This window comes from Pyxicephalus adspersus, chromosome 6 (assembly GCF_032062135.1).
Source record: "Pyxicephalus adspersus chromosome 6, UCB_Pads_2.0, whole genome shotgun sequence".
Lineage (NCBI taxonomy): Eukaryota > Metazoa > Chordata > Amphibia > Anura > Pyxicephalidae > Pyxicephalus > Pyxicephalus adspersus.
Window position 1 is genome coordinate 48,297,784 of NC_092863.1, and position 24,739 is coordinate 48,322,522.

The 24,739-nt window shown below is 37.3% G+C and overlaps 1 protein-coding gene across 2 annotated transcripts; it reads right to left on the reverse strand.

Moving 5' to 3' along the window:
- Positions 1–1,989: 1,989 nt before the first annotated feature.
- Positions 1,990–24,523, reverse strand: CHFR (checkpoint with forkhead and ring finger domains). 2 transcript variants are annotated; one of them, XM_072415705.1, is made up of 18 exons: positions 24,400–24,523; positions 22,499–22,631; positions 20,899–20,998; positions 19,560–19,669; positions 17,768–17,827; positions 17,017–17,184; positions 16,196–16,351; positions 15,667–15,817; positions 14,309–14,463; positions 13,633–13,795; positions 12,573–12,712; positions 11,858–11,977; positions 11,561–11,644; positions 7,826–7,896; positions 6,844–6,931; positions 5,663–5,770; positions 3,896–3,968; positions 1,990–2,383 (listed from the first exon to the last, which is right to left on the reverse strand). In XM_072415705.1, the coding sequence occupies exons 2-18, from the start codon at positions 22,617–22,619 to the stop codon at positions 2,341–2,343; spliced, it is 1,911 nt and encodes a 636-aa protein (XP_072271806.1). In that variant the 5' UTR covers positions 22,620–22,631; positions 24,400–24,523; the 3' UTR covers positions 1,990–2,340. The 2 variants fall into 2 exon arrangements, with proteins under 2 accessions (XP_072271806.1, XP_072271807.1); XM_072415706.1 differs by lacking the exons at positions 20,899–20,998; positions 22,499–22,631; positions 24,400–24,523 and having other exon boundaries at positions 17,768–17,838; positions 19,560–19,659.
- Positions 24,524–24,739: the final 216 nt, after the last annotated feature.

The following is a 24,739-nucleotide window of genomic DNA, read 5'->3' on the forward strand; positions in this document are numbered from 1 at the left end:
TAGATTTGGTCCAAAATGCACTTGTGTAAATGACTCTTTTTGGAATGCCATACACACCAGGTAGATCTTTCATCAAGAACCATTGAACTTAAACATAATCCATTTGTCTTTAGGAAATCATCTGTCTTTTTTTGCTATCTTGTATTGTAGAAGAATAAAAGCAAAATTGATTGCCCTCTGCATTCAAGAACCTCAAGTAAAGCTACGTACACACTTCCAATTATTATCGTTGTTAAACGAACGACGAACGATCCTGCACGATATCTACGAACGATCGTATAGCACCGATCCTGCACATACAGATAACGACACGATCGTTCGTAGATATTGTACACACAATAGATACGATCGTTTGAGCGATAGAGGGAGTGACGTGCACGACAGGAAGTGAACGAACGTTCGTTCGTCACGCATGCTCAGACCATGGACGATCAACGAACGATCGTACACATGAACGATGGTCAACGATCGTCGCCCAATCCGATCCGCCGGTCCGGTCGTTCGTTTCCAGCGACTTTCCTCGTTCGTCGGCGTCGTTGGTTACCTTTTTTACGAACGATTTTTGCCCAATCGATCGTTCGTTGTTCATTTTGAACGATAAAAATTGGAAGTGTGTACGCAGCTTAAAAGTTAAAGATGTTTACTTCTACTGATTAGGGATGGTATAGAGGGGGCTTGATTGACCTGCACATAAAGAAGAAATGAGTTGTTTTTATTTTTTTTATAATGTTCAACTAGCTGTCTATACCATGATGGATCTCCAGTATGTCAGATATAGATTGATGGCAATAACACGTCACACCCATCCAGCTCATTCTGGAGGCTGTGCTTTATTGGCATTAAGCTGTTATCCCTGCTGCCAAGCCTACACTTGTAAGAATATACCACTTCGGCTATGTAGTTTATTTATAGCTGCTTATGCTGTTATTATTAAATGGTTTCCTGTGCAATCATTTTGTAAGTATGGACCTCCATAAAATGATATGCAATGCAACATACATATCTGACATCCCTACCGCCAATTCGCAAATTTATATGAATCTAGCTAATTTGTAGCTTTGCTTGTAACTGTGCAAAACCTACCTCATCATGATTTCTCTATGTGGGAAATTTGTTATTTTGCCCACCTCCTAAATAACCAACTATAAGGTAGGCTAGGAACTGTAGGTTCAAGGTAAAGTCCTTGGTTCCTGCTCTGGCTCAGCATACTTTGGCAAATAAAGAGGAAATAAAAAAAAAAAAAAATAAAACAGAAGAATTCAGGCTCTGGCAATCTTCTCGTTTAGTTAAATGGCAAAAGGGAGCAACTGTCAGCTTGCCTTATACTGGAGCCAGAGCAGATTCTTAAAGAGACTTTTTGATAAGTGCTCTTCAGTGCATAACATGTCAGAAGTCACCCCTCGTGTTATTTAACTAAACAAGATGCCAGGAGTGTGATGATGCATTTTTGCCAACTGTAATCTAGGACTGTGTGTCCAAATTTAATCTCTTGTATGAGAGATTTATTCACCAATTGTTGAGAGTCATCTTATTAGTAACACAAGGAATTCAGTGAGCTGCAAATGAGATGACTGCCAAGAAGTGGTTAAATCTCTCTAGAACAAGAGATTAAAATCATCCGTTTAACCCTTGACTTACAATATTCAGCAAATTTGTTAACCAGTTTAATGTAATTGCTACAATGTAATATAAGCATTTCCTGAAACATGAATTTCAAAAAAAGATATGAGATGGAAATAAAACAAGTCACACCACAAACACACAGCTGTCCCTGAAGTGGACGTTCAGTGTCTTGCAGGCACATTCCACAAGCAACAATATTCAGCTATGCAGGTCACATACACAGGAACCTCAGTATAGGCCAGGATTTTCCTATCATCTAACAAATGGTTGTCTATTGCTTGAAAAGACCACAAATGAAGACAGAACTGAAATGCAAAGTAGTGTAGCTAAAAAGTATTATAAATAAGTAAACAAAACACGAAAGCATCATGTACAACAGTATATTGTTTGTCAACAATAGCAATGCACAACAAAAAGCTGTTAGACCAATATGAATATTCGTTTAACTGGAAGAAAGGCATCTTGCATTGCATAAAGATAGCAGTTTCACTGCCTCCAAACCATAAGTCAGAATTTATTAAGGTGACTCCACTCTTGTGCTACACGCATTTCTCATGAAACAATAAAAGTGTAAGCAGCCCAGTCATGTAACACTTAAGAACAGAGAGCTGCAAATGACACTGTGAGGTCGCAAACTGCTGGCCAGACAAGGCTCTGATGGCTCAGAGATGGGGCACAGAACCCAAGGCCAAGAAAACTTCAGTCTCCCCAGCTGTATCAGTTCTTGAATCTAGTTTGTTCACATATGTGGTTAAACTTCCTGTTGAAAAAAACAAACATTTATTTATAAGACTGCAAATGTTGAATTTTTATATTTAGTTGGTCAAATATAATTTAAATCCCATCAGTCTAAACCCTGCAGCTGACCAATAAGCATTAATTTGGAGATTGTTCTACCCCAGGCCATCTTTTACCCTATGGGTATCTAATGCCCACAAAAAAACATCATTCACAGAACTTGCCCTCCCTGGCTTTGGGAAAAACATTCCAACTTAATTGTGACATTTCAAATTTGGGTAGATGCTGGAACATTAAACCACCTGAAAGCTTTTTGTGTCCATTTGGTACTCCTCTGCTTAAATATTTGTGCTTATAGTAGCAATATGTGCAAACAGCTTGCAAAAAAAAAAAAAAAAGCTAGCTGGTTCTCTTAATTCCAGTAGACTTATCAGATAGCACAGCCAGGTTGTGACCCATCCTTTTTATACCACATAAAGTAATGCAGTTCGGTCAAGTATGTTTTCCGCCCCTAATTGGGTAGAGGAACTAAATTTCTAACTGGCTTAACAATGCTGTCCAAAATGTTTCCAGTAATATTCTCACAACTTTGACTTCCTCCAGCAAGTATAAAAAGACTAAGAACTGCACTTAAAATGAAAAGAAAAAAAAATTACATTTTTTTGCTAAATAAAATTTAGTAAGGAAAAAAGTTCAATACATTCTCCCTTGATTTTTCTGCTGGTAAAACTTTACTAGCAACAGCATAGGAAACATCAAATCTGCTCCAAAAATTTGACCTATGTGCAATATGGACAGACCATAAATGTTCAGACTCCTATAAGAACATTTTTGAAATGTTTTTGTCATTTAGCACTGCACAGATACTCACCCCCAATACAATAGTGTACAGTTTACACAATCACATATTTTATATTCCCCCAAATCATCCTGAAATGTATCTATGTCATAGCATAACCCCTTTATTCATAGGTAATTATTAGAGCTGTAACCTCATGTCACCCATTTATAATTGGCCTGCAACTTCCCATTTAACAATTTCTACATTACATGTTTGGTGTCCCTCAAAGTACAACTGTATATTTTTAAAGTTATACCTATTAGGAGGAGTTATACCTATTATATTAGGAGGCAGCAGTACTTTAAATTCACATTGAAAAGATAGACCACCAAGCAGGGCAGTGGTGCCGATACAGTTTTACTGACTCCAGATACACAGTAATTAATTCGGACTCCACAGCCCTGCTTCTGAGCACCACCTCTCTTACTCTGTTTACCTATGTGATTTAGAGGTGATACACAACCAAAATGAGAACACTGAGGTCCTCAAATATTCTGCATAATACAAGCAAGGTGCACTGCATTGTCTTAATGAGTGAGAAGCCACAAACGAATCATTAGAAAGAAAAATATTATTAAACAGTATTTATATAGCGCCAACATATTACACAGCGCTGTACAACTTAAAGGCAGTTTAAATCATATGTGAGACCTAAAAGACACTTAGTTTCTGTTGCTGTACTAAAATACTCACATAGCATGGTGGGCTTTCACCTGAGTTCTGCAGTTTCGTCCCCAGTAACAATTTGGTCGTGATGTCACTGCCACTGGAAAGAGCACAAAAACTTTATTTTAAAATATTGTTACAAGGGAAGCTACTAAAACATGACAAATAGCAAAATTATTATTATTAAACAGTATTATACAGCATCAACATATTATGCAGCTCTGTTCATTAAATGGGGGTTGCAAATGACAGACAGATACAGACAGTGACACAGGAGGAAGAGAGGACCCTGCCCCAAAGAGCTTACAATCTAAGAGGTGGGGAAAGTAGCACACACTTGGAGGGATCATTTATATATTATATTGTTTGGACAAAAACATTGAAATTCCTACCAGAGAATGGAGCAGTTAATGAACATAAGTGCACCAACACTAAAGTATTATTTGGCATTTCTGCGGTTACTTCTTCCTCATGACACAAAGGGCCTGATTTATTAAAGCTCTCCAACGCTGGAGAGGATACACTTTCAACAGTGAACCTGGGTGATCCAGAAAACCTGGAATGGAATTGAATGCTTAAAGTAATTTATTTGTAAGAAAATGTTTTCAATCCTGGACCAAATCCATTCCAGGTTTTTTGGATCGCGCATGTTCACTGATGAAAATGTATCCTCTCCTGTCTTGGAGAAATTTAAAAAAATCAGGCCCATAATGTTTACCTGCGGCAAGCCAATAAAAAAAAAAAAAATAGATGGGGGTGGCAGTAGGTGGTTCAGTTCCATTCACTACTGCTTGCTGTGAAACCTGCAAATGCTGGTTCTTTAACCTCCTAAACGGTAACCCCAAATGTGACTCGGGGTAGAAAAAAGAAGCTGGAAGCCGTAACTCCGACTTGGGGTAGCTAAACCTATAGGAAATATTAGTAAATCGAAACTTACCTGATTCGCAGGCATCTTCCATCATCCTTTGCGTCTTCTTTCTTCCTCTGGCCGGCGTTCTCTGCACTCGATGAGTCACCAGGGAGTTCCCAGGGACATCGGTGCGTGCGGACGTTCCATCCGGGGCGAGAAATTCAAATCCAATTGTATCGCATTCAATACAAAATAATTATATTAAATGCAATACAATGGGATTTATAAAAGCTGTACATTTTCTTTCATGAACTTTTATTTTACAGTATATTATATAGTATAGTAAAAGAGTATATTATGTATTTTTTAACAAAATTAAAAAAAATTAAAAATAAAAATATATATTTTTTACATTTATTGAATTTAATATTTTGACATGGTTTTGTGTTTCAAACTTTTATATACTCGTACTATAAAATAAATTTTCATGAAAAACAATGTACTGCTTTTAGACATCAAAGCAGACAGAAATTAACCGCCCAGTAGGTCAAGAACCAGAGCTGCAGTACAACTGACAGAGTTGCTAGTTGCAAGTTGCCAGTCACCAGGATCTGTCTGGGATCACTTGATCCTGGCTGTTGGTCTGAACCTGCCTTAATGTGACGAAAGACTTCAAACTCTTAACTAAAACCCTAAACATTATCTCTTCGGCACCTACCTTTACCTTACCTCTCAGCTAACCTTAAAACTCCCTATTTAACCCAATCAGCTAACCTGAATCTAACAGGAGCTTGCCTCCTAACAATCTCTAAACAAGTCTGCTTCCACATCAGGCACTGAAAATGTCTAATACTAAGTTTCACCCAATATGCCATTGGAATAAAATGTGTAAATTGGGAAAGGTAGTTGGGTACATCTTAGATGAAAACTTCTGGCATAGCTACCTGGAAGCTCAGCAGGTGGTATGTTCTGCCTGTACTGGTAGGTTAGATCTCTAAAGTTACGTAGACCACAGAAGTAGCAGAGAACAGTAGATCCATTAATCCGGTAATCTGTGTGCACAAGAAAAGAAAAAATATGTTATTCAGTTCCTAAATGAGTCAGCTCACTACAAGTGACACGGTATAAAAATAGAAGGATAAAAACTATGGAAGATGTTAATCACCACAACAAGGTTGTACATTAAAAACATTTGTTTTGTCACTACTATTAAAATGTGAGCTTCATAAATGTGTGCATTAGTCTAAGGTATTAAAATTGTTGATATATATTTATATCTACTAGATTTTTGAAACATTTAATAATAAACTCTAATACTCTTCTAATATGTTTATTTATTACAATAATCTGAATCCCTCATATATTCTCCATTTCTTAAAACTGCACCTGTGCATATATGTTTGATGTTTTTATTGCAGTTAAGCTACACACTGCCTAAAGATGTGGCTCCACATCTCCATGTCCGGTGCATGAATTGGCTTTATTGTAGATGTAAACTGATATATTTTCATGACCCTGTGTCTATTATTAGATGGTTTCACCTACGTCCTGGACCTCTATGATCAATAAAAAAGTGACCAGAAAGCAAACCAAAAAGTCTAGCAGAGACAGTTATATTCATCACCAGTGCTAACTTATTCTGCACTTAAACCAGTTCTAGCAATTTCTGAAAATGTCAGTATGTCTGCAGTACCTAATTAAACATCTCTCCCACATACTTCTGTTTTCATTTTGGACAATAGAATTACTACTTAATACTTACTGGATGCAGTCACTTGCTAATAATTTATTCCTAAGAATGAAGATGGCATCTGCAAAGCCCTTCTCTTCAAAAAACATGGTAGGAGATAATCAAATCAGAAATAGGATTGGTATCTCTTAAAAGTAAAAACATTTTTACATTTTGTACACTAAAAAAATTGTGCTAGTAACCTAAGGTAATAATAAAACAAACAAATCCTGACACCCCCATGCCTATATCTAAACAGATAGAAACTCTACTCTTAGCATGGAATGTAGCAGTTTTGAAACCTCTGGGAATGGATATTAAAGCAGTAGCCCCATCGTGTGGTTAGGTGTTGCAGTTACAGATTGAGGAAACCATTATATTCATGTTTAGATTTACCAGGAAGCATAAATACTCCTCTCTGAACTGCACCAAGACTCTCATGCAACAAGTCTTTCCATGTTAAACCCCTGGATGCCAGGTAATTCTGTAAAAGAAAACACCAATAAAGAAGAAAGTGGAATGAGGTTTAAGAATTATTTACTAATTTTTTTTTTACTTATGATTTCAGTACACATTTGAATAGCAAAAGCTTACACAGATACACAAGACCACAAATGAATAACAAAAAGAAGGCCATACCACTGGTGAAAAATGTTTACATGTCTAAAAACAACACCCTCCTATTCACCAATGATATGATGTTCAGTGAGCTTTTTAGAATGACTGTTTTTTTATACTGCCAGCCCATGTAACACAGTTATTGCCAGGGCTGTGTAGTAAGAGCTGGAGATGGTACATTTTTTGCAGACTTTGACTCCACATATACAATAACTATTTCCAACTCCACAGACCTGTTTGTGGCTTTAGAAATGTTTCAAAGTCTGCTATCTAATCTGAGATCAAAGCTTTCCCCTGTCATGAGAAAGCACAACGTTCTTTTTAGTCAAATACAAACAAACGGACAAGTAGCCTATTAAGTGCTTGGAAATGTTACATTAGGAAGCTTGTGTGTTACCAAGTACAAACTTTATATGGTTACGGTTTTAGCTACTAAAACTTTGTTACTCATTCCCCCTCTTGTACTTTATCATCGGGATGTGGCTGTCACGCTGACATGGTTACTCTGTACTCCCCTTCCTCCTGTCAGATGTCTAAACATTCCCCTATCCAGCTCTAAATGTAGGGATGGCATTACTGTAACAACAGTGCTCTCTTATGAGCACAATCTTTGAAAAACAAAATATTGCAGTTCACTTGTACAAAAACATGCAGATTTATTGTAGAGCCAATATAACCAAATGTACAATCATACATTAGAAAAACAACTAAAAAAGGAAAAGGGGATTCACAACAAATCAAAATTTTGCTGTAAACTTACTTTTAGAATGTCAGACTCATAATTGTTGTTGTTCAAAACAGAGTCTAAACATTTGTCTCCAAGATTTAACTCTGTAGAAGAAAAACAAACAAACAAAAACCATCAATCAGTGTTCTTAAACAAAAAAACATTTGTGACAGGCCAACTATAAATCTGAGTCAGAGTAATAATGTTATCAGTAGACTAACTGCTATGCAAGCAGAACCATTCAAGTTGGTACAGGCTGACATTAAAAAACCTGGCCATTCATAATCCAGTTTCTTCAGATTTCCAGCATGGATTTCAGAGCGCATTTTCAAATCTGTTTGTTTTCTGGAGGCGCCTTTTTTTTTGATGGTGCTGTTGGGTCTTGCTTGCACGTGCTTTCCTGCTCATTCCTTCTCATTTATTTGCTGCTGGATAGCCCCCATTATGGATTCAGCATCCATTTAAAGGGCTGTACAATTAGTAATTTTCTGTCAAATATATACAGCATATATAACCGTAAAAAATCCAGAATTTTCGAAAATCAGGCACTCTTTAGGTCCAGAGGTTGCCAGATTTTTGAACGTCAACCTGTAGTTGAAAGTTTGTGAATCTTTCAAAATGTTCTATATTTTTATATGAAAGAGACCTAAAACAGACTCTGCAATAACTCTTAATTGGTGGAGTCCAAACTCTTTAGAGAGGGTCTTTGCCCGCTTTAATCAATAACTTTTTTCTGAGATCCTCAGACACCTCCTTTGTTTGAGCCATGATACACATCCATAAATATGTTGTATGTGTGATCAGGCTTTGCTGGATTACTGTTCTTTAAATAAAAAGGGTCACTCACTCATACCCAATTGTCATCCTATTGATAGAAAACGTTCTGATTTCACCTTCAAACTATATGATTTTATTAAGGATTTACTTTTGCCAGATGTAGATACTGTACGTTATTGGGTCATTTTTCACATTAAATACACCAAATATAATTATTTTTGTTTCATTTGTTGTTCTTTTAGAACTTGTTGAAAAATCAGATTATGTTTTAGATCACATTCAAATATAGAACATTTTAAAAGGTTTACAAACTTTCAGGAAACCAATGTACATGTCTGAAAATGATCTGCGGTTACTTTAAAAAGGGAGTACAAACAGGGGACACATAGAAGGTGGTGTAAATTCCTCATAAGCAGAAAAAGGATATGCTTTGTACATATATACACACACACACACACACACACACACACACACACACACACACACACACACACACACGACCTAAGTTAACAGGCTACAAAATGCATAGTTTATGTCAAAATACAGTTGTACATATTGGTTTAAAGCACAAATCTGAGCAAAACTCTTTTTAGAACCTCCTTCAGATGGTATTACCCCTCATCTTCTATCTGGGGTACCACAGAGAAAGTGAAGATAGAATTACCTCAAAAGACAGAAAATACCTACAAAATAGTCATAAATAAATAAAAAATAAATAAGAGGTTCTATATGAACTCATTTTATCTTTTTTGACATGTAATGCTATACTATTTTATAAAGTCTGCTATGTCATCCAATACTTCAAATTGAAGCATGTAAACTATGCATCTATTATTCATCTGTTATTATAGTGCTACCTTACTGCTTTGGTTTTTTATGACTTTTTATTTTTAATTGTATTTTTTCCTAGTCAAAGCAGAAATTGCATGCAGTGCCTGGTTGTAGGCCATGCTGATGAGACAAGAGAAGCTGTCATAATGAAGGTACAGTTAAGAAAGGAAGTAAATGCTCGGGTAATTGACAGTTTCACTCTTATCCAACAGCTCAGAGGGGAAGCCCGTTCAGTCATTTAAACTGCCTTGTGAACAAAAATGTTTGTTAACTCCATCCATTGAAATACAAGATTCTACTACAAGTACTTGAAATGAAAACCATTTTGAACAGGTTTAATTTTCTTGGTTTTGTAGTGGGAAATTAAATCTGCTTGGCTTTAAAAGATTTTTCAGACAACTCACAATTCATAATACACAACAGAATTAATCTTCCACATTTAAAAACTTTAATCCTACATAAGTGAAGGTAATCTGTATACTTTAGTGAAAACGTACAAAGCTTGCTAGCTATTAAAAAAATAAACTACCAAGTTTTAGGATGAGATAGTAAAACAAGCAATTGTGAGGTTTTAATGAGACATGAGAAAACGAGAGAGTGGAATTTACACCTCAATTTACTCAAGAATTGAGCTTGGAGAGTGGCTAATACGCTTGTCAATTACAGTTAAATTGTATAAGATTTATTTTTGAAGAAGATGGCAGGGTACTTAATGGAATACAAAAATATTCCTGATAATAGTCAGGGAATTTCAAAATAAAGAGAAAGGAAAGTAAATTGCAATCTCAGACTGCAAAAAGTACGCAGGGAAAGTATATTCAAATGGTATAACTTTTGTCACTTAACAAGACATTCCGATCCTGGATTAAGGTCTCTAAAGAGCTTGGTAGCTAACAACAAAAGTTTTACCGTACAGTATTTGTAGGGGACATCACATTGACCTAAATGAAGTGAGACCAACTTGGGGGAGGGTCTGGCTACCGTGGCAGGTTTACTGGACAATTTAAATATCTAATTCTAAAATCTACAAAGGATTTTATATTGCCAAAGGACATGACCTATCATCCCCACACAGTCCAGAGATTTGTGCTATTGCTGTACTCTGGTGGGATTAAAAGTGCAATCATACATTCTTTTAACTCATATCCAAAATATTGTAGCAATTTCTCAGATGGGTTTTTTCTAGGATTTTTTAGAATGGCTTGTTTCACCTGCATGGAGAGCTCCTTTGACCGCATGTTGTCTGTTCACAGGAAAATCTTCCACATACAAGCACCCTCCCTCAAATTCAATTACAGGCCTTTTATCTGCCTAATTGATAATGACAATGAAGGAACTGCACACACCAGCCCATGAAATAGCCTTTGAGTCAATTGTCCAATTACTTTTGAGCCCCTGAAATGAAGTGATTGTGTTAAAAAAGGCTTTAGTTCCTCAAATTTTTATGCAATCTTTTTTGTTCAACTCACTGAATTAAAGCTGAAAGTCTGCAGTTCAACTGCATAGGAGTCGTTTCATTTAAAATTAATTGTGGTAATATACAGAACCAAAATTAGAAAGAAGTTGTCTGTCCAAATATTTATGGACCTAACTGTATATCCAGTGGCAACATACGCAATTAAAACTTCTCTTGTGCATTACACGATGAAGTGAACAGTTTCACTTGACATGAAACTCCAAGGCAACAGCTAAATATATACATATTATATAAATATATATTTACTGTTTTACTCACCAAAGATATTTTCATTTCTACCAGCCATTCACGTGCTACACACATTTATACTAGTCAAAAAATTATTTTGGATTCAGAAATCCTTATAAGTCAGTTAAAGTGATTCCTGGGTCAGCTTCCTTGCTTTTCGGGCAAAAGTGAATTTGCTAATCCATACATTAAAATGAACAGGCTGGAGACAGAGAAATGACATAGAAACATACTACAAAGTTGAAGTGCTGAACCAGTAAACTAAAGGATTCACCTGTTTAGCCTAGAAGTGTAGCAAAGGTAAGTCACAAGACTGGAAAAACAAATGCTATAGCAGGAAAGGTGGCGAACATAGGTATTTCAAGTGTGTATTTAGCCTTTCCCCTGGAGTTCCCATGTAATTCTAATTAACTATCATGGATCATAACAAAAGAACACATACAAAAGCTGCTTACCACAAAATGGAGCCAGACAGCCAAAGCAGCCAATTCTGGTGCATCCCCAGTACATGTGACAAAAAGGCTGCAAACATACAGTGCCTAAAAAAAGCAAAATGGTAAGATGGAAAGTACATGTAACTAGAAATCAGACTGCATGGAAAGGGCAAACTACCTTTTAGTAAATATATTAGTGTATTTGGACGATCCAATGTATATTAAAGCAACAATAGAAGCCAACATTCTGTCACAAAATAAAAAAAAAACACACTAAAATATAAGCAAAATATTACTTATTCAGAAGTTACAGCTTACATTGCTGAGGTGTCACATGGGGGTTCTGTTCCCGTTCACTTCTTCGATCCGGCATTGGTTGGAAACAGCAAGTACAGATCACATGACTTCCTTGGGCAGAGCATACATATTCCTGCGTCGCTAGTGAAGTAAAAAAGAGCAGTAGTCAAAAACTCACAGGACAGCTTTTACACAATAAAATTACATTGCAAACATAGCTGAAGGCATACTGGTCTAGTCATCCACTAATCAATGTCGAAGACCTCTTTGGTCACCAAAAGACTAATCTGGCCTAGATCCCACTGATTGTACACAATAGCAAATCCATCTTGGCTTGAGAAGAATGCTGATGATTAAGACAAACATACACTCAGGATAAATGTTAACAGAGAATACACACACACACACACAAAAAAAAATCAACAATCCACCAAGCTATATAACATTATAGACATGTGTTAGGTGGAACAAACTTTGCAGTGTCAAGCCATCGTCCCAGATCAAAGAACCCTCCTGTCTATTTAACAATTCAGGTATAGCCACTAACGGGGAATCTTTATTCATTAGTCCTTGTACCACCTGCTACAGGGTTATTGTTCCATGATATGTTCCATGAATGACCAGCTTGACACCAATAAGTTGAAAAGTGTCAGAGAATCTCTCCAAAAGAAATATGTTTTAGTAATATGGGGAAAGGGTTACAATTCAGTGGGAGATAAAGTAGTAAAACACTTACCTGGAGTAAATGTAGCAGAGGTAGATGGGGCATCCCCTGCAGACTGTGATGCATCGCTCTCAAGAGGTGGCGGATAAGGGGGGGGCTGCACATTGTGTCTACCATATCCTGGGCATTGCCGGCACACAGTGTAGGGTTGGCTACAGGGTGAGGATGTAAATTAAGACAAACGACTTAAAAAGAACATATAGAATCCATAACTACATGCTAAGGCTAACTATATTCTAAAGGTCCAGGGAAACAATTGTGTGTTGTAATATTTTCTGACATTCCTTACAGGGTATTTATTGATGTCCCATTTAAATGTACTAATTTATAAGTACTAATAGCTATAAATAACACTGACCTGTACAGAAATCATTCACAGGCATTACTTACAATATAGTAATAAACCATATTGAGTTTTTTGATTTATGACTAAATGTAACCACTATTATAGCAACTATTTTAAAACTGGGACTGGCTTATTACAGTGTGTAGCAGTGGAATTGGACAAAAATTTAGGAATCAAGCAAAACCACTTTATGCAAAAATGATTGCCTGACCTTAGGTCTCAATCCTTTTCTTGTAAAATAAATTGGTAAATGCTGGCTTGTATTTGAAGTTATCAGTCATTTACCGCATATCTGAAGGCAATTTCCTTTCCTTTTTGGGATGGGGGGGGGTGAAGACCACTGTCAGTTCTTCAGGTATGTGTGTCATTAGAGAGATTTCTCTTCCCTGTCCAATAGACTCAATAATGAGATGTTACTGGATTAAAACACTGCTTTTGAAGCTCAGAACAGAAGATTTTTTTGGATTTATCCTCCCTTTAATTCCCAGTGACATCTGTATTCAGGACAATCAGAGAGAGTGAATTCAGTAGACAGAAGACAGATGTAAAAACTTGGCAAGATGTCTAAACCCTTCCTACTATCCAAATAAAAAGTATTGCTATCTACTTATACTTTAACAAAAATATTTGAAAAAAACAGCAATAAATGATGCAGTAAAAGCAACAGTATGAAAAAAAAAAAAAGCAGCATGACATGTCATTTTACGGAAACCACATGTCACAAACCTGATGTCTGAGGATTCGCTATCAACATCAGATAGCTCAAGTAGGTCTTCCGAACTTCCCTCTTCATCAGAGAATGATCGGCGCACTTTAGGTTGCAACATGTCTTGTGTTATCTTATTGCGAGCATCCATGCTGCGCCTGTCTTCTTCACTGCGGCACTTTTCTGTAATTTGCCACAAAAAAAAAAATAAATATGCCTTCTGTACAGCTAAACCCTCTTCAAGATCCATAAAGAGATCCCTTCTGTTAAGAATAATAATACCCAGTCAATCTACTGCTGACATGCCTTCCATTAGTCATAAAAAAGGGAGGCAGGTGATAATTGAGATAATAAGTTATCATGAATCCATTTAGTGCTCCTTGCATCAAAAATTGAGACCAATCAGTTGCCTCGCATACATGGGAGCATACAGCTGCCTGGTGACAAAAACAAAGATTGAGCAGAATGTCCTAGTAGAGTGATAGAGGCTTCTGTCTTTCAAGTGAATAGGCCTGCCTCAGTCTGTAAGTCTTGAACCATGTCCCACCTCCACATTCAGCTAAAACTTCAGTAAGCAAAGATAAAGTCAAAGAGGGACACGTACCATTTAACACATTTGTGATTCTTCAAGTTTTCCACGCTGATTTTATTATAAAATCATACTAGCCCTGCAAGCCATGTGTTTACAAAACTTGCCTGGATGCTGGAGTAGGTAGGCTTCCACTAGGTTGTTGAGAATGTGGTTTTTACATATTCGTTCCACAGGACATCGGCAGGTAGGACAGAGGGAGGAGCGCTCCATCCAGCCAGAGTAGCAGGCAGCACAGAATGTGTGCATACAGGGCTGCAAACTGACAAAAACAAAATTAAAATTAAAGTCCGGCTCAAACCTTAGTTATTACTACCTATTCGGAGTAATAAATTGTAAATGTTTTGAAAACGTAATTTATCTCTTTTGAAGTGGCAAATGCAAGAAATAAAGTGTATTTTTATGTATCATGCTAGACAGTTGGGAGTGGGTGGGTCTGGGTATAACTTTTCACAGGGTTATCAACTATACTACTTTTTAAGTAGCTACACAACAAGCAATGGAGACAACACTGCAATGATTTCACTGAAACAGGAGGAATATTGTTACCCCATAAAAAGTGCCTATCTAATAGGTCTACTAACAGGATCAACAGCAATGTACAGAATGGTCCCAGGGTAAACAGAGAAGAAAAAAAAAGAAATAATTTTTGCTGGTATAGACAGACAGTCTATCACATATATGATTCCATAATAACCACAAATTTAAATTAACACTGGCTTAAAAACACAGATAATCTATTTATTTTTGACCAATTAAAAAAACATGCATCAATAAGATTAAGAAACATTCACTTGGCGAATGGGTTTTTCCCAGTATTAGGAGGTTCTGGACTGGGGCTATCAAATGGCCTATTTCCTGTAACTCATGGTATGATTTCTGGGTATGTTTTGATGACTTGTCTTTACCTGTATACACTAAAAGGCTTTTTTAGGTTACTGCATTCCTTGTTAAGAAACTAATCCTTCAAAACATAAGCATTCCCAGTTCCCTTCTATTAAAAAATAGCATCTGAATAAAGACAAATTGCTTGTCTATAAACTAACACATGATATAAGAGAAAACACACAAAGTTATTAATCTGGGGACCCTGGATTTTCATTCTGTTTACCACCCCATTCCACACAGTTATCCTATTTTTTTCATATGCAGATTGTTTAAATTCACACTCTCGTTGTGGGGCCTGTGCTCTCCAAAGAAGTGGTTTATTCTTTTATTGCTTTATTTATGAATGTTTACTCTACATCTCGGTTACCATAAAACTTAAACAAAAAGCTTCTCTTTTGATTTCACATCTTTTATCCTTTGTTGACTTATTTGTGCAGGTCCTTAAAAAAAAAAAAACACACAACACTATTTCCTCCCATGCAAAATTTCAGGAGGGCAAAGAGTTGAGTGCAGCATTCATTAAAACTTTCCCGCTGAAACCGAAAAATATAGATGTATCTTGCTGTTCTTTTATTACCTGACACAGTCATGTAGCAGCTCTTGGCAGATGATGCAGGTCAGAGTCTCTTCCATCTTATCAGGTTTCATGCTAGATGGTTTAGCATCCTCTGTTGTGCCTTTAGAATTAATGGATGGTGCAGGGGCAGGACTAATTGCACGTTCCATTTCTTTAAAAAAAATAGAAATATAATTTTATTCTCTACGAGAGGTACTCAGAACAGTACAAATTGTTCATTTTTAATGAGACACACTACATCTGCCAATGATGGGTATATTAGGGCTAAGCCAATACAGCCACATGACAAGGACAGATGTCACTGACCAGCAGTTGTAATGGATGCCATCATCTGGCAACCTACTATCATGGTCAGATAGGTATAGTAATGTTGGATCAGAACTCAAATTCCTTAGATTTACAGTTTCAATCCAAGGTCAAAATAACACCAATCCGAGTCAAAATTGACTCCAATCAGAACAACTATTCTCTGCCCAAAAAATGAATGAGCCCTAGGTTAACCAGCCAACCACCGTAAGAAAACACAAACCAGATTTCAGTTTCTTTTTGGGAGGAGGTTGGCCATCTTGATCAGTATCACTTGTAGTAGAAGAGATCCTTCCTGTGTGTTTGCCCGGTCCATCAAATTCTGTACTATGCTGTTGCTCAGGTTGATTCTTCATTGTTATCACAGCAGGGACAGTGTCTAAAATAAAATGAAACACGGTTTGTCGGTAAAATAAATAAAGTTCACTATTATTCACAAACTGCACAGTCTGACAAAAAGATATGCTAGAAAAAAAATTATTCCATCACCATTGTTTAAAATACTATGCAATGTCTAGTAGACAGGGAGGTATTATAAAACTATTTCTCCTACATATAACTTTTACGGTTTTATTTTGGAAAATACTTTTTTTGGGGGGGGTAAAAAAAACCCTATACCCTCTTGTAAAAACTGGAAAATATAGTCAGAGAAAAGTCCAACTACTTGTGTCATCATATTCCACAAATTATCAACACATATGATCAAACTGCCAAGTAGACAGTCTTGGTCTAAATATGCAACAAAGTTCTGTTTATAAACCTAACATTCCCAATAATTCATTGTAGCATGTATAGAATGGCATGTCTAAACAATGTGGAAGAAAAAATAATATAAACTTTGGAATCCCAAACAACTTTTGCATTTCTTTTTGTGCAGTTTAGCGGATTCCTTCACAGGCTTATCCCCATATAGAATTGGACCTAGGGTTCCTAAGGCTCATAGGGCACACAGAGAGCACTGTTTGCAGGGCTCTTTGGTCTGAAATGTAATGTGAAATCCAAGCACTAGTTACAAAATATATATATTACTGCATTGCCTCTCACCATCAATGGATGAAGAAACTTTCAAGGAAGAATCTGGCTCTCTAGCAGAGGTAGTGCGTGTGTTAAAGAGGCTGGAAGTGGAGGTGGAAGGTTGAGGTTCCTCACAGGTAAAGGAAGAATCAAGAAGTGGAGACAAAACCTGTGTCTCCTCAGCTATCCCTGAGGTATCTGTAAAATAGACAAGGGTGTACAAAACAATACACATATATTAAAAATGCACAGCGTAGATTATAACACACAGGGCAATTGACAGAAGCAAATGCCAATGGCTGCTTTAACCAGTCAGTGCATGGCCACCATTATGGTTATCTTCATAAACCACTGCAAAGGGGACACTAACGACATTGCTAAATTAACCAAAACATTAATTCACAAAAAATAAACTATCCAAAAACACTAAATACTTTGATCATAGACATCAAATGTGTTTACAGATAATTGCTTCATGGAGAGAATGAACTGTTTATTTAGCTTATGCATATACTTTCTTGGGGCACATGATAATTTCACTGCCTGAACCTACCAAATATTGTAGGATGCAACAGTGTACGGAAATTTTTTATTTACATGTGGAATATGAGAGGTAAAATCTGCACCATTGGTTTCACTACATGGAGGTGCCCATAACAAGAGACTGCACTATTATTAAATTACTTCTAAAAATCCTTGAATACATATTAGGATTGATAACTGAATGTTAGTGAATACAATTATTCTACTAAATGATTAAATACAGTTTTAGATGACATACCTGCTTGTTCTTGCATATTGTCTTGTGCTGAATTCAAGGACTTGTACAGATAAGCAACATCTGTAAACAAACTGTCAATTAAAAACTAAACAACTACAACATCACCTTACTCTGAAAACACGTACCGTACTTGATGATCACATGCAAGTGACCATAAGATTCGATATAGAAAAAAAATACAAATTTGATCATATTCATATAGCAAAAAATGTCAGGAGGATGTCAGGACCCAAAGCTGTTTTGCGTTTCCTTTCCAATAATACATTTTGTCTTCAAAAAGTTTACACAGCATAAAAGAACATTCTAACAATTAGTAGCTTCCTAAAGAACATATTGGAAAATTACACGAGGATCCAATAAGTTTTACGATTCCAATAAAGTTCCTAACTAAACTATAAAAAAAAAAAAACAAAGGAAAAGAACTTATGGTAGTTTACCAATTAAGTATGGTGGCTGTTTTTGTTTTCATACTTTTTGCTAAGGATGGTCACAGAAAGTATAGAAAATACCTGTTGTCTTTCTAGAAATGCAATGTTCTTGTCAACTCAAACCAAAATTATTTTTGGTATCCTTCGTCCATAGACTACTAACCTCTCTGACATCGATACAACTGAAATAAATCAAGGCATACATGTATGTAGCACAGGCTAGGCAGCAGCCATGGCTCCTTCTGCAAACAAAAGGGAGTCACAAAAAACAATTCCAGCCACCTCATCCAAGTAATGGTATTAGATGTTTTGAAAGTTTTTAATGTAATCATTTTTTTTTGTCCTACTTTTACAACATGATTGGAAAAACTGGGGATTTATGTTGAAGGCATGCTGCTAGTGAAGATAGCTTACCATGACTAAGTTTATAGAAACATATTTAGATTAACAACAATTATGAAAAAAAAAAACTAAGGACAAAGTGAAACAAACCAATCTAAAATTTTTGAAGTCTTGGATAAAAAGGTAATTTGGCCATATTGTTTTAGTTGATACAGCAGCCAAAATAAAGTTCAGAGTGTAGGTAGGCTACGCTTCACAACATTTTTATTTGGAACATTTTTCAATCTCACACATCTTCTAGCAACTTAAAGTACATCTTTCCAATCTTTAATTTAGCTCCATGTCATTGGGAAGCTGCCTTAGACCCTATACCTTGGGTGCCTACTCGTGCTTGGGCCTAGTGCCAAGAAGAACAGTGCATAATGTATATTCGACCAAAAGAAAAGAACCTACACGCAGGCAAGACTTGGGATGCAATGACTCCATAAAGAAACAAAAAAAGCTTAGTAAAATTTAGGCTATAAGAAATTTACTTTTAAGGTACCACACACACATACAATTCATTTATTTTAAATATGTTGAAAAAAACAAAAGATGTATGTAGGGTACAGCAGAATAAAAGAGTTTTCATACATTATTTGTATCAGCGGTCGCCAACTGGAGATCTGCTGCTCTGGCCTCCACCGAGTGAGGTTAGGAGAAGGACCCTGCTTGGGGGGGGGGGGCACTTGCCAGAGCCGCAAAACATATCCCCTGTATGGATCGCAGGCTCAGGGTATTTGGGGGGTTGTGTCTCTGGGCAGGTTCTGGCATCATGACGTCACTGTGGGGGAAGTTTCCTGCCCTTTGAGGGACACCCAGCTCCCTGCGTAAGCGCGGTCTGGAGAAAGTAATTTTAGTAGTCCGTGGGTCCAAAAAGGTTGGGGACCACTGATTTTTATTATCTCAATATAATCTACACATACATTTTACAACTATCACCAAAATTTTAGCATTATATGTAAAATATATGGGTAACTTACTTTGTTCTGGCTCATTTTTCCTATAGACAACATAGATAACATCACCATTCTTTAATGGGTATGTCTGTTTCTTGACCACCTTCTGCTGGTTAATCACAGTGCCATTTGTGCTGTAAAAAGTTTATAAGGGTGACATTAACATTGTCAATACTGACAGTAGCATAACAGTATCTGTAGTCCATTTATAAACTATATAATCAACAACTTTCCATTCTGCTATTCGGATTATTTATATTATCATTATTATGAATTTATACAGCTCAGCAATATTATGCAGAGTATTACATTGCACGAAGTTCAACTTTTAAAACAGGCAAACCCAGTGTGAGATTGTTACCTGTTCATAATCACCAAGATCATAAATATCTTTTAGTAATTCTGTTGCTACCCATAAAAATCTTATACAACAGTTCTCTGCAAAATATTACACTCTGTCTTTCTGGCTGACTATTTTTCCTAAATAGGTGCTTTTACCTAAAAACTAAAAAGTTGGGGATTTTTTGCCCTACTTCCTGTAAACTCTAGAGATTTTAGTATGAAAGCACTAGGCGTGGCACTAAAGCATTTTCTTAGGTGCTGTAACTAGAGCATTTGGTACCAAAAATTATTTTAAAACAAAGTTATTTACATAAGACATCTTCCCCATTACTGTTTGGGATAAACACCTGAATTTAAACTCTATCCAAGTAATTTATGTATTCAGCAGCCAAATGCTTTGCTGCTGTAGCTATATGTGGCAACGTGTGTAACTATATGCAGTACATCTCCATACTACATGCACATTTCCCTGCAGAGGAAAAATCCAATTATCCTTTGGAAAAAAAGTGGTGGCAGCCCTGCCCAGCTGTTTTATGCTACTGCTGAATCCCTTCCACTCTATGTTCACAACAACATCTTAAATGATTTCTGAATTTGGACAAAACTTGTTTCTTGGGGCCCTTGCTTGAACCATCTCACTATCTAGGGGCAACACAGTAGCTCAGAGCTTAGCACTCTGGCCTTTGCAGGGCTAGGTCCTAGGTTCGAATCTCAGTGAGGACACTATCTGCATGGAGTTTGCAGGTTCCCCCTGTGTTTGTGTGGGTTTTCCTCTGGGTACTCCCATTTCCTCCCACATTCCAAAAACATGCAGTTAGGTTAATTGGCCTCCCACTATATTGACTTTAGACTGTATTAATGACATATGACTATGGTAGGGACATTAGATTGTGAGCTCCTTTGAGGGACAGCTAGTAATATGACTGTGGACTTTGTAAAGCGCTGCGTAATATAATGGCGCTAAATAAATAAAGCATAATAAACCATTTTCATTTACAAAAAGCAATCCATGCTGAGTTACCTAGTGTCTTCCAATGAAACAAGGCCAGACTGTTCATCCACTGTGATTTTACAGTGTTCTCCTGATATCAATTTGTTTCCAGGGAATGAGAGGTCACAGCCTGTAGGAATACATAACAGATGAGACGTATAACACATGACAGAGCAGTGTTCAGTATACAAAATAGGACTTTTTTTCAAATTACTTTCTCCCTCAATCAACTAAAGGAGTTCTGTGGTTCGGTGTGGTTCATTGTCATTAGTTAATCACTTAATAAAGCTATTTATAGATGTTTTCAGATGTTCATATTGAAGGCTTGATAAGAAAAGTGGAGTAATCAAAGCACTCAATCTTGACCTGTAAGTGATTTGACTATAAGAAACCCAAAATCTGATTTCTATAAGTTACTGCACCTTTCATATCATTATTGCACTTTCAGCTGCTGAACAGAACATACCTAGTTAATCTTGTTAACAAATGACAGCTCAATACCATTATAGGTAAGCAGTGAAAGTGAGCTAAAATTGAAAAGTCTGGTCATTTGTCTTTTTTTTAATCAAAAGTTCTTTTTTATACATGAAGCATTTTTTTTTAAAAAAGACAAAAAAATGGGCAAATTTGCATGCAACGCAGAGATGCACTGTGTATATTTTTCTTAATTTACCCCGAAACGTGCTTTAAAGTCCATCTAAATTTAAATGTGCAATAAACCAGCCTGTGATTAGCCACTAAATTGGCCACTGTGCAGCCACTCAGGTGGCTCTAGAGAGCCATGACAGTCAAAAGCCAGTGTAATGTCCCCACTCATGAAAAGAAAGAAATAGACTGCAAGTAAAATGAGTCAGAATCTTGCTGTGATCCTCTTGTCAGGTTCTTGGAAGAGAAGCTTACAGATGTGGGTAAGATGTTTAATAAAGCATGCCATTGCCATCATATTGTATGTGTGAATTGCGGCTGCTGTAAGCTATTCCTGATCTCTTTCTCTCATATCACAGCTCCATAGCAATGCCTAGATAATAATTTCCCAATTGGCTAAAACTCAGACAACATTGATGTCCCTGTATCCAGTCAGCCTGTGTAAAATGTGACCTAGTTGGATTTCAGAGCTGCTCTCTAGCAATTGCTAAAAGGTGAGCGATGGGCCAATAAAAAAAAAATAATAAAAACTCAGGGTGTTTCGGAAAATAATAGCACGGACCCATAATAAAGAAAAATAAAGAATATGACATGCAAGATGGCCATCACAAATCTTTTAAAAACACTAGGTCCTATTTGCATGTGAAATGGTAACAAACTAATCTCTTTACTTTTCTATTGAGAAAAACAAACAACCTTTTGTAAGGAGATAACATTCATTAAACATGTGAAGGAATTCAAGGGCCACGCCTCCTCTGCATGTCACAGCAGCTGTCAGATTCATCACAGAAGCAAAAGGGGTTAGACAACAATTTATTCCGATTGTCTGGTTTAGGAAATTAGCTAGTTTGCATTTAGGCAGCCATACAGGTTCAGAAAAGACAACATACTTTATAGAAAATTGCGGAGAGTTGCTATATAAAAAGTTGTTGTGCACCCGTTCATTTATATCCTTTTCGCTGGGTTTTATTTGTTTCACAATTACCTTTCTTTCTTCCAATTGTCCATTCCTTTTTACACAGGAAAAGCTCAGAAGCAGCCTCTGTCTCCGCTCCAAGCAATGGGCTCAGCTTCCCCCAAGGCTTCTTCTCCCCTAAGCCTTCCATCTCAATTCACATCTGAAACAATCAGGAAAAAGCCACAATGAGTTGGGGGCAGGGAGAAGCAAAGTTATGCATCAGACTAGAGAGGTCCCCTCCCCACCAACCAGACACAACAGTAGCAAGCAGACTGGAGTACAAGCTATTATTCCATGGAACTGACATCCTAGGTACTAGAGACAGGCACAATAGTATTAACCCTTAGCTGGCAGGAAACACTGCCATAAGCCTAATGCAACAAAGGGAAAATATTGCAATATCTATTGTGAATGTATGCTTGCTAACCAATGAGACGATGCTGTTTTTCAGCACGCCATAGGATGAACAATACATTCCCTGCTTCATTCTTGAAAGTTTCTTCTACCCGTTTATTTTATTACATTTCATTTGGATCTAAGCACTTGAAACAGAAATCCATATTGTTTAGTATATTAAATGAAAGAAAAATGAGCACTGACTAAAATCAAGTAGAGCGTAGTAAGCACAGAAGATGTCGGTGACACAAAGGATACAATGGTGAGGTTATTTTTCCATGCTTTCCACCATCAGTTATACTAGTTGTATGCCCAGGGATGCATTAGGCAGCAGGCATGCAAAGACATCATTGTCTGTTGTGTTATCCTCCCAGGTTTTGCTATTCCAGTCTGGGAGTGGGGGTTGGTGGCAGCTGTGAATGTGGGAGTATGATTGGGTGATGAGGTGCCATGGAATTTGAGTCCATGCTGGGGAGGTGCAGGGATTTAGCAATGTTCTTATGTATGTGGGAAAATGTAGTGCTGAGCAGTTTGATTCCATTTCTGCCCTGAACAAAAAGAACATTTAACCTCTGCACCTACAATCACAGCGCACAATAGAAGAAATGCACTACTTGGGTGCAAATAAGATGTGGAAGGAAAAACAAGAACAATACATATATAATATCTAATAATAAATAATACAATCTGTGCTGATCAGGGCAATGGAAATATCTGAAGATATCAGGATCCTTTATGTTGAAATAAATGACTTTGCAGCCAGGCACCTGATCCATTCCCAATAGAACTTAGCAAACATCAGGTCTGTAAATTCCAGTCTTACCAAACAATGACAATCAGGAGTAGTTATAGGGAAGAGAAACAAGACAGAACAAAAACATAGCAAACCGGGCGTAGCAAGGAGAAGAAAGTGATCTGGGGATGGGAGAGCTCAGGAAACAAAAGCTACAAACAGATCAGGCTGACAACATGTAAAGTTAGGGGAGCAAATTCCTGGCTATAGGGACACATATATCACAGCTATAATAACACAACACATATCAGAGCTATAATAACACAACACATATCAGAGCTATAACACATATATCTGAACTATAATAACACATATACGAGCTATAATAACATATATCAGAGTTATAATATCATATATATCAGAGCTATAGGGACACATGTATCAGAGTAACCTATATCAGAGTTATAATAGCACATATCACAGATATAGAAACATATCTCAGAATCTGGAGCTCCGAGCAATGTAGAACATGCAGCAGATGGAAGTGACAAGGGGCATATTGTATTAGAAATGCCGGGACAATGGCAGTGTACAGGGCAGACATCTCTTCTTATAAGGGGGCAGCCACACTGTGTATACGCCTTGGCATTAGTATATAGGGAGGAGGTGCTGCTGTGCCTCTTGCACTGGGCCTGTCCTCCCCTCACACAGCACTGACACTTTATCACAGCTCCAGAGCGGAAGCAGCGTCCTGCCACCAGTCTGCCCCATCCCCGGCCCCTGTCCCGGGAGACATTACCAGCTCTGCTGCCTCCTCCGCCGTCTCATCCGCAGCCGCCTCCCTGTCACAACACAAGCCAGGCAGCGTCAGCTGATCAGAGGGTGGAGCCTGCTGGGAACGTGGCGTCTCCAATCGACCCCCGCCCCTCCTCGTGTAATGGGCGGGTCTACAAAGGAGGCGGAGAGTCCATCTTTGAAGAGGGCATGCTAGCAGGTTGTCCTAGTTGTACCTGAATGATTGGTATGAGGTGGAAAAGGAACCTGCATGCTAAGAATAATGCGAGCTGCCACTGAAAATGTTCCAACATACCTACTGGGATATGGGACGCTTAAAGTGGTCCTAAACTCAAGAAACAAGT

Excerpts from the sequence above, each read along its gene's own strand:
- CHFR (XM_072415705.1), bottom strand. The coding sequence starts at position 22,619 with ATGGAAGGCTTAGGGGAGAAGAAGCCTTGGGGGAAGCTGAGCCCATTG. Across the intron at positions 11,978-12,572 it reads CTCTGCTACATTTACTCCAG|CGACGCAGGAATATGTATGC; the intron begins GTAAGTGTTTTA and ends TTACTTCACTAG. Across the intron at positions 5,771-6,843 it reads AGGAGTATTTATGCTTCCTG|ATTACCGGATTAATGGATCT; the intron begins GTAAATCTAAAC and ends TTGTGCACACAG.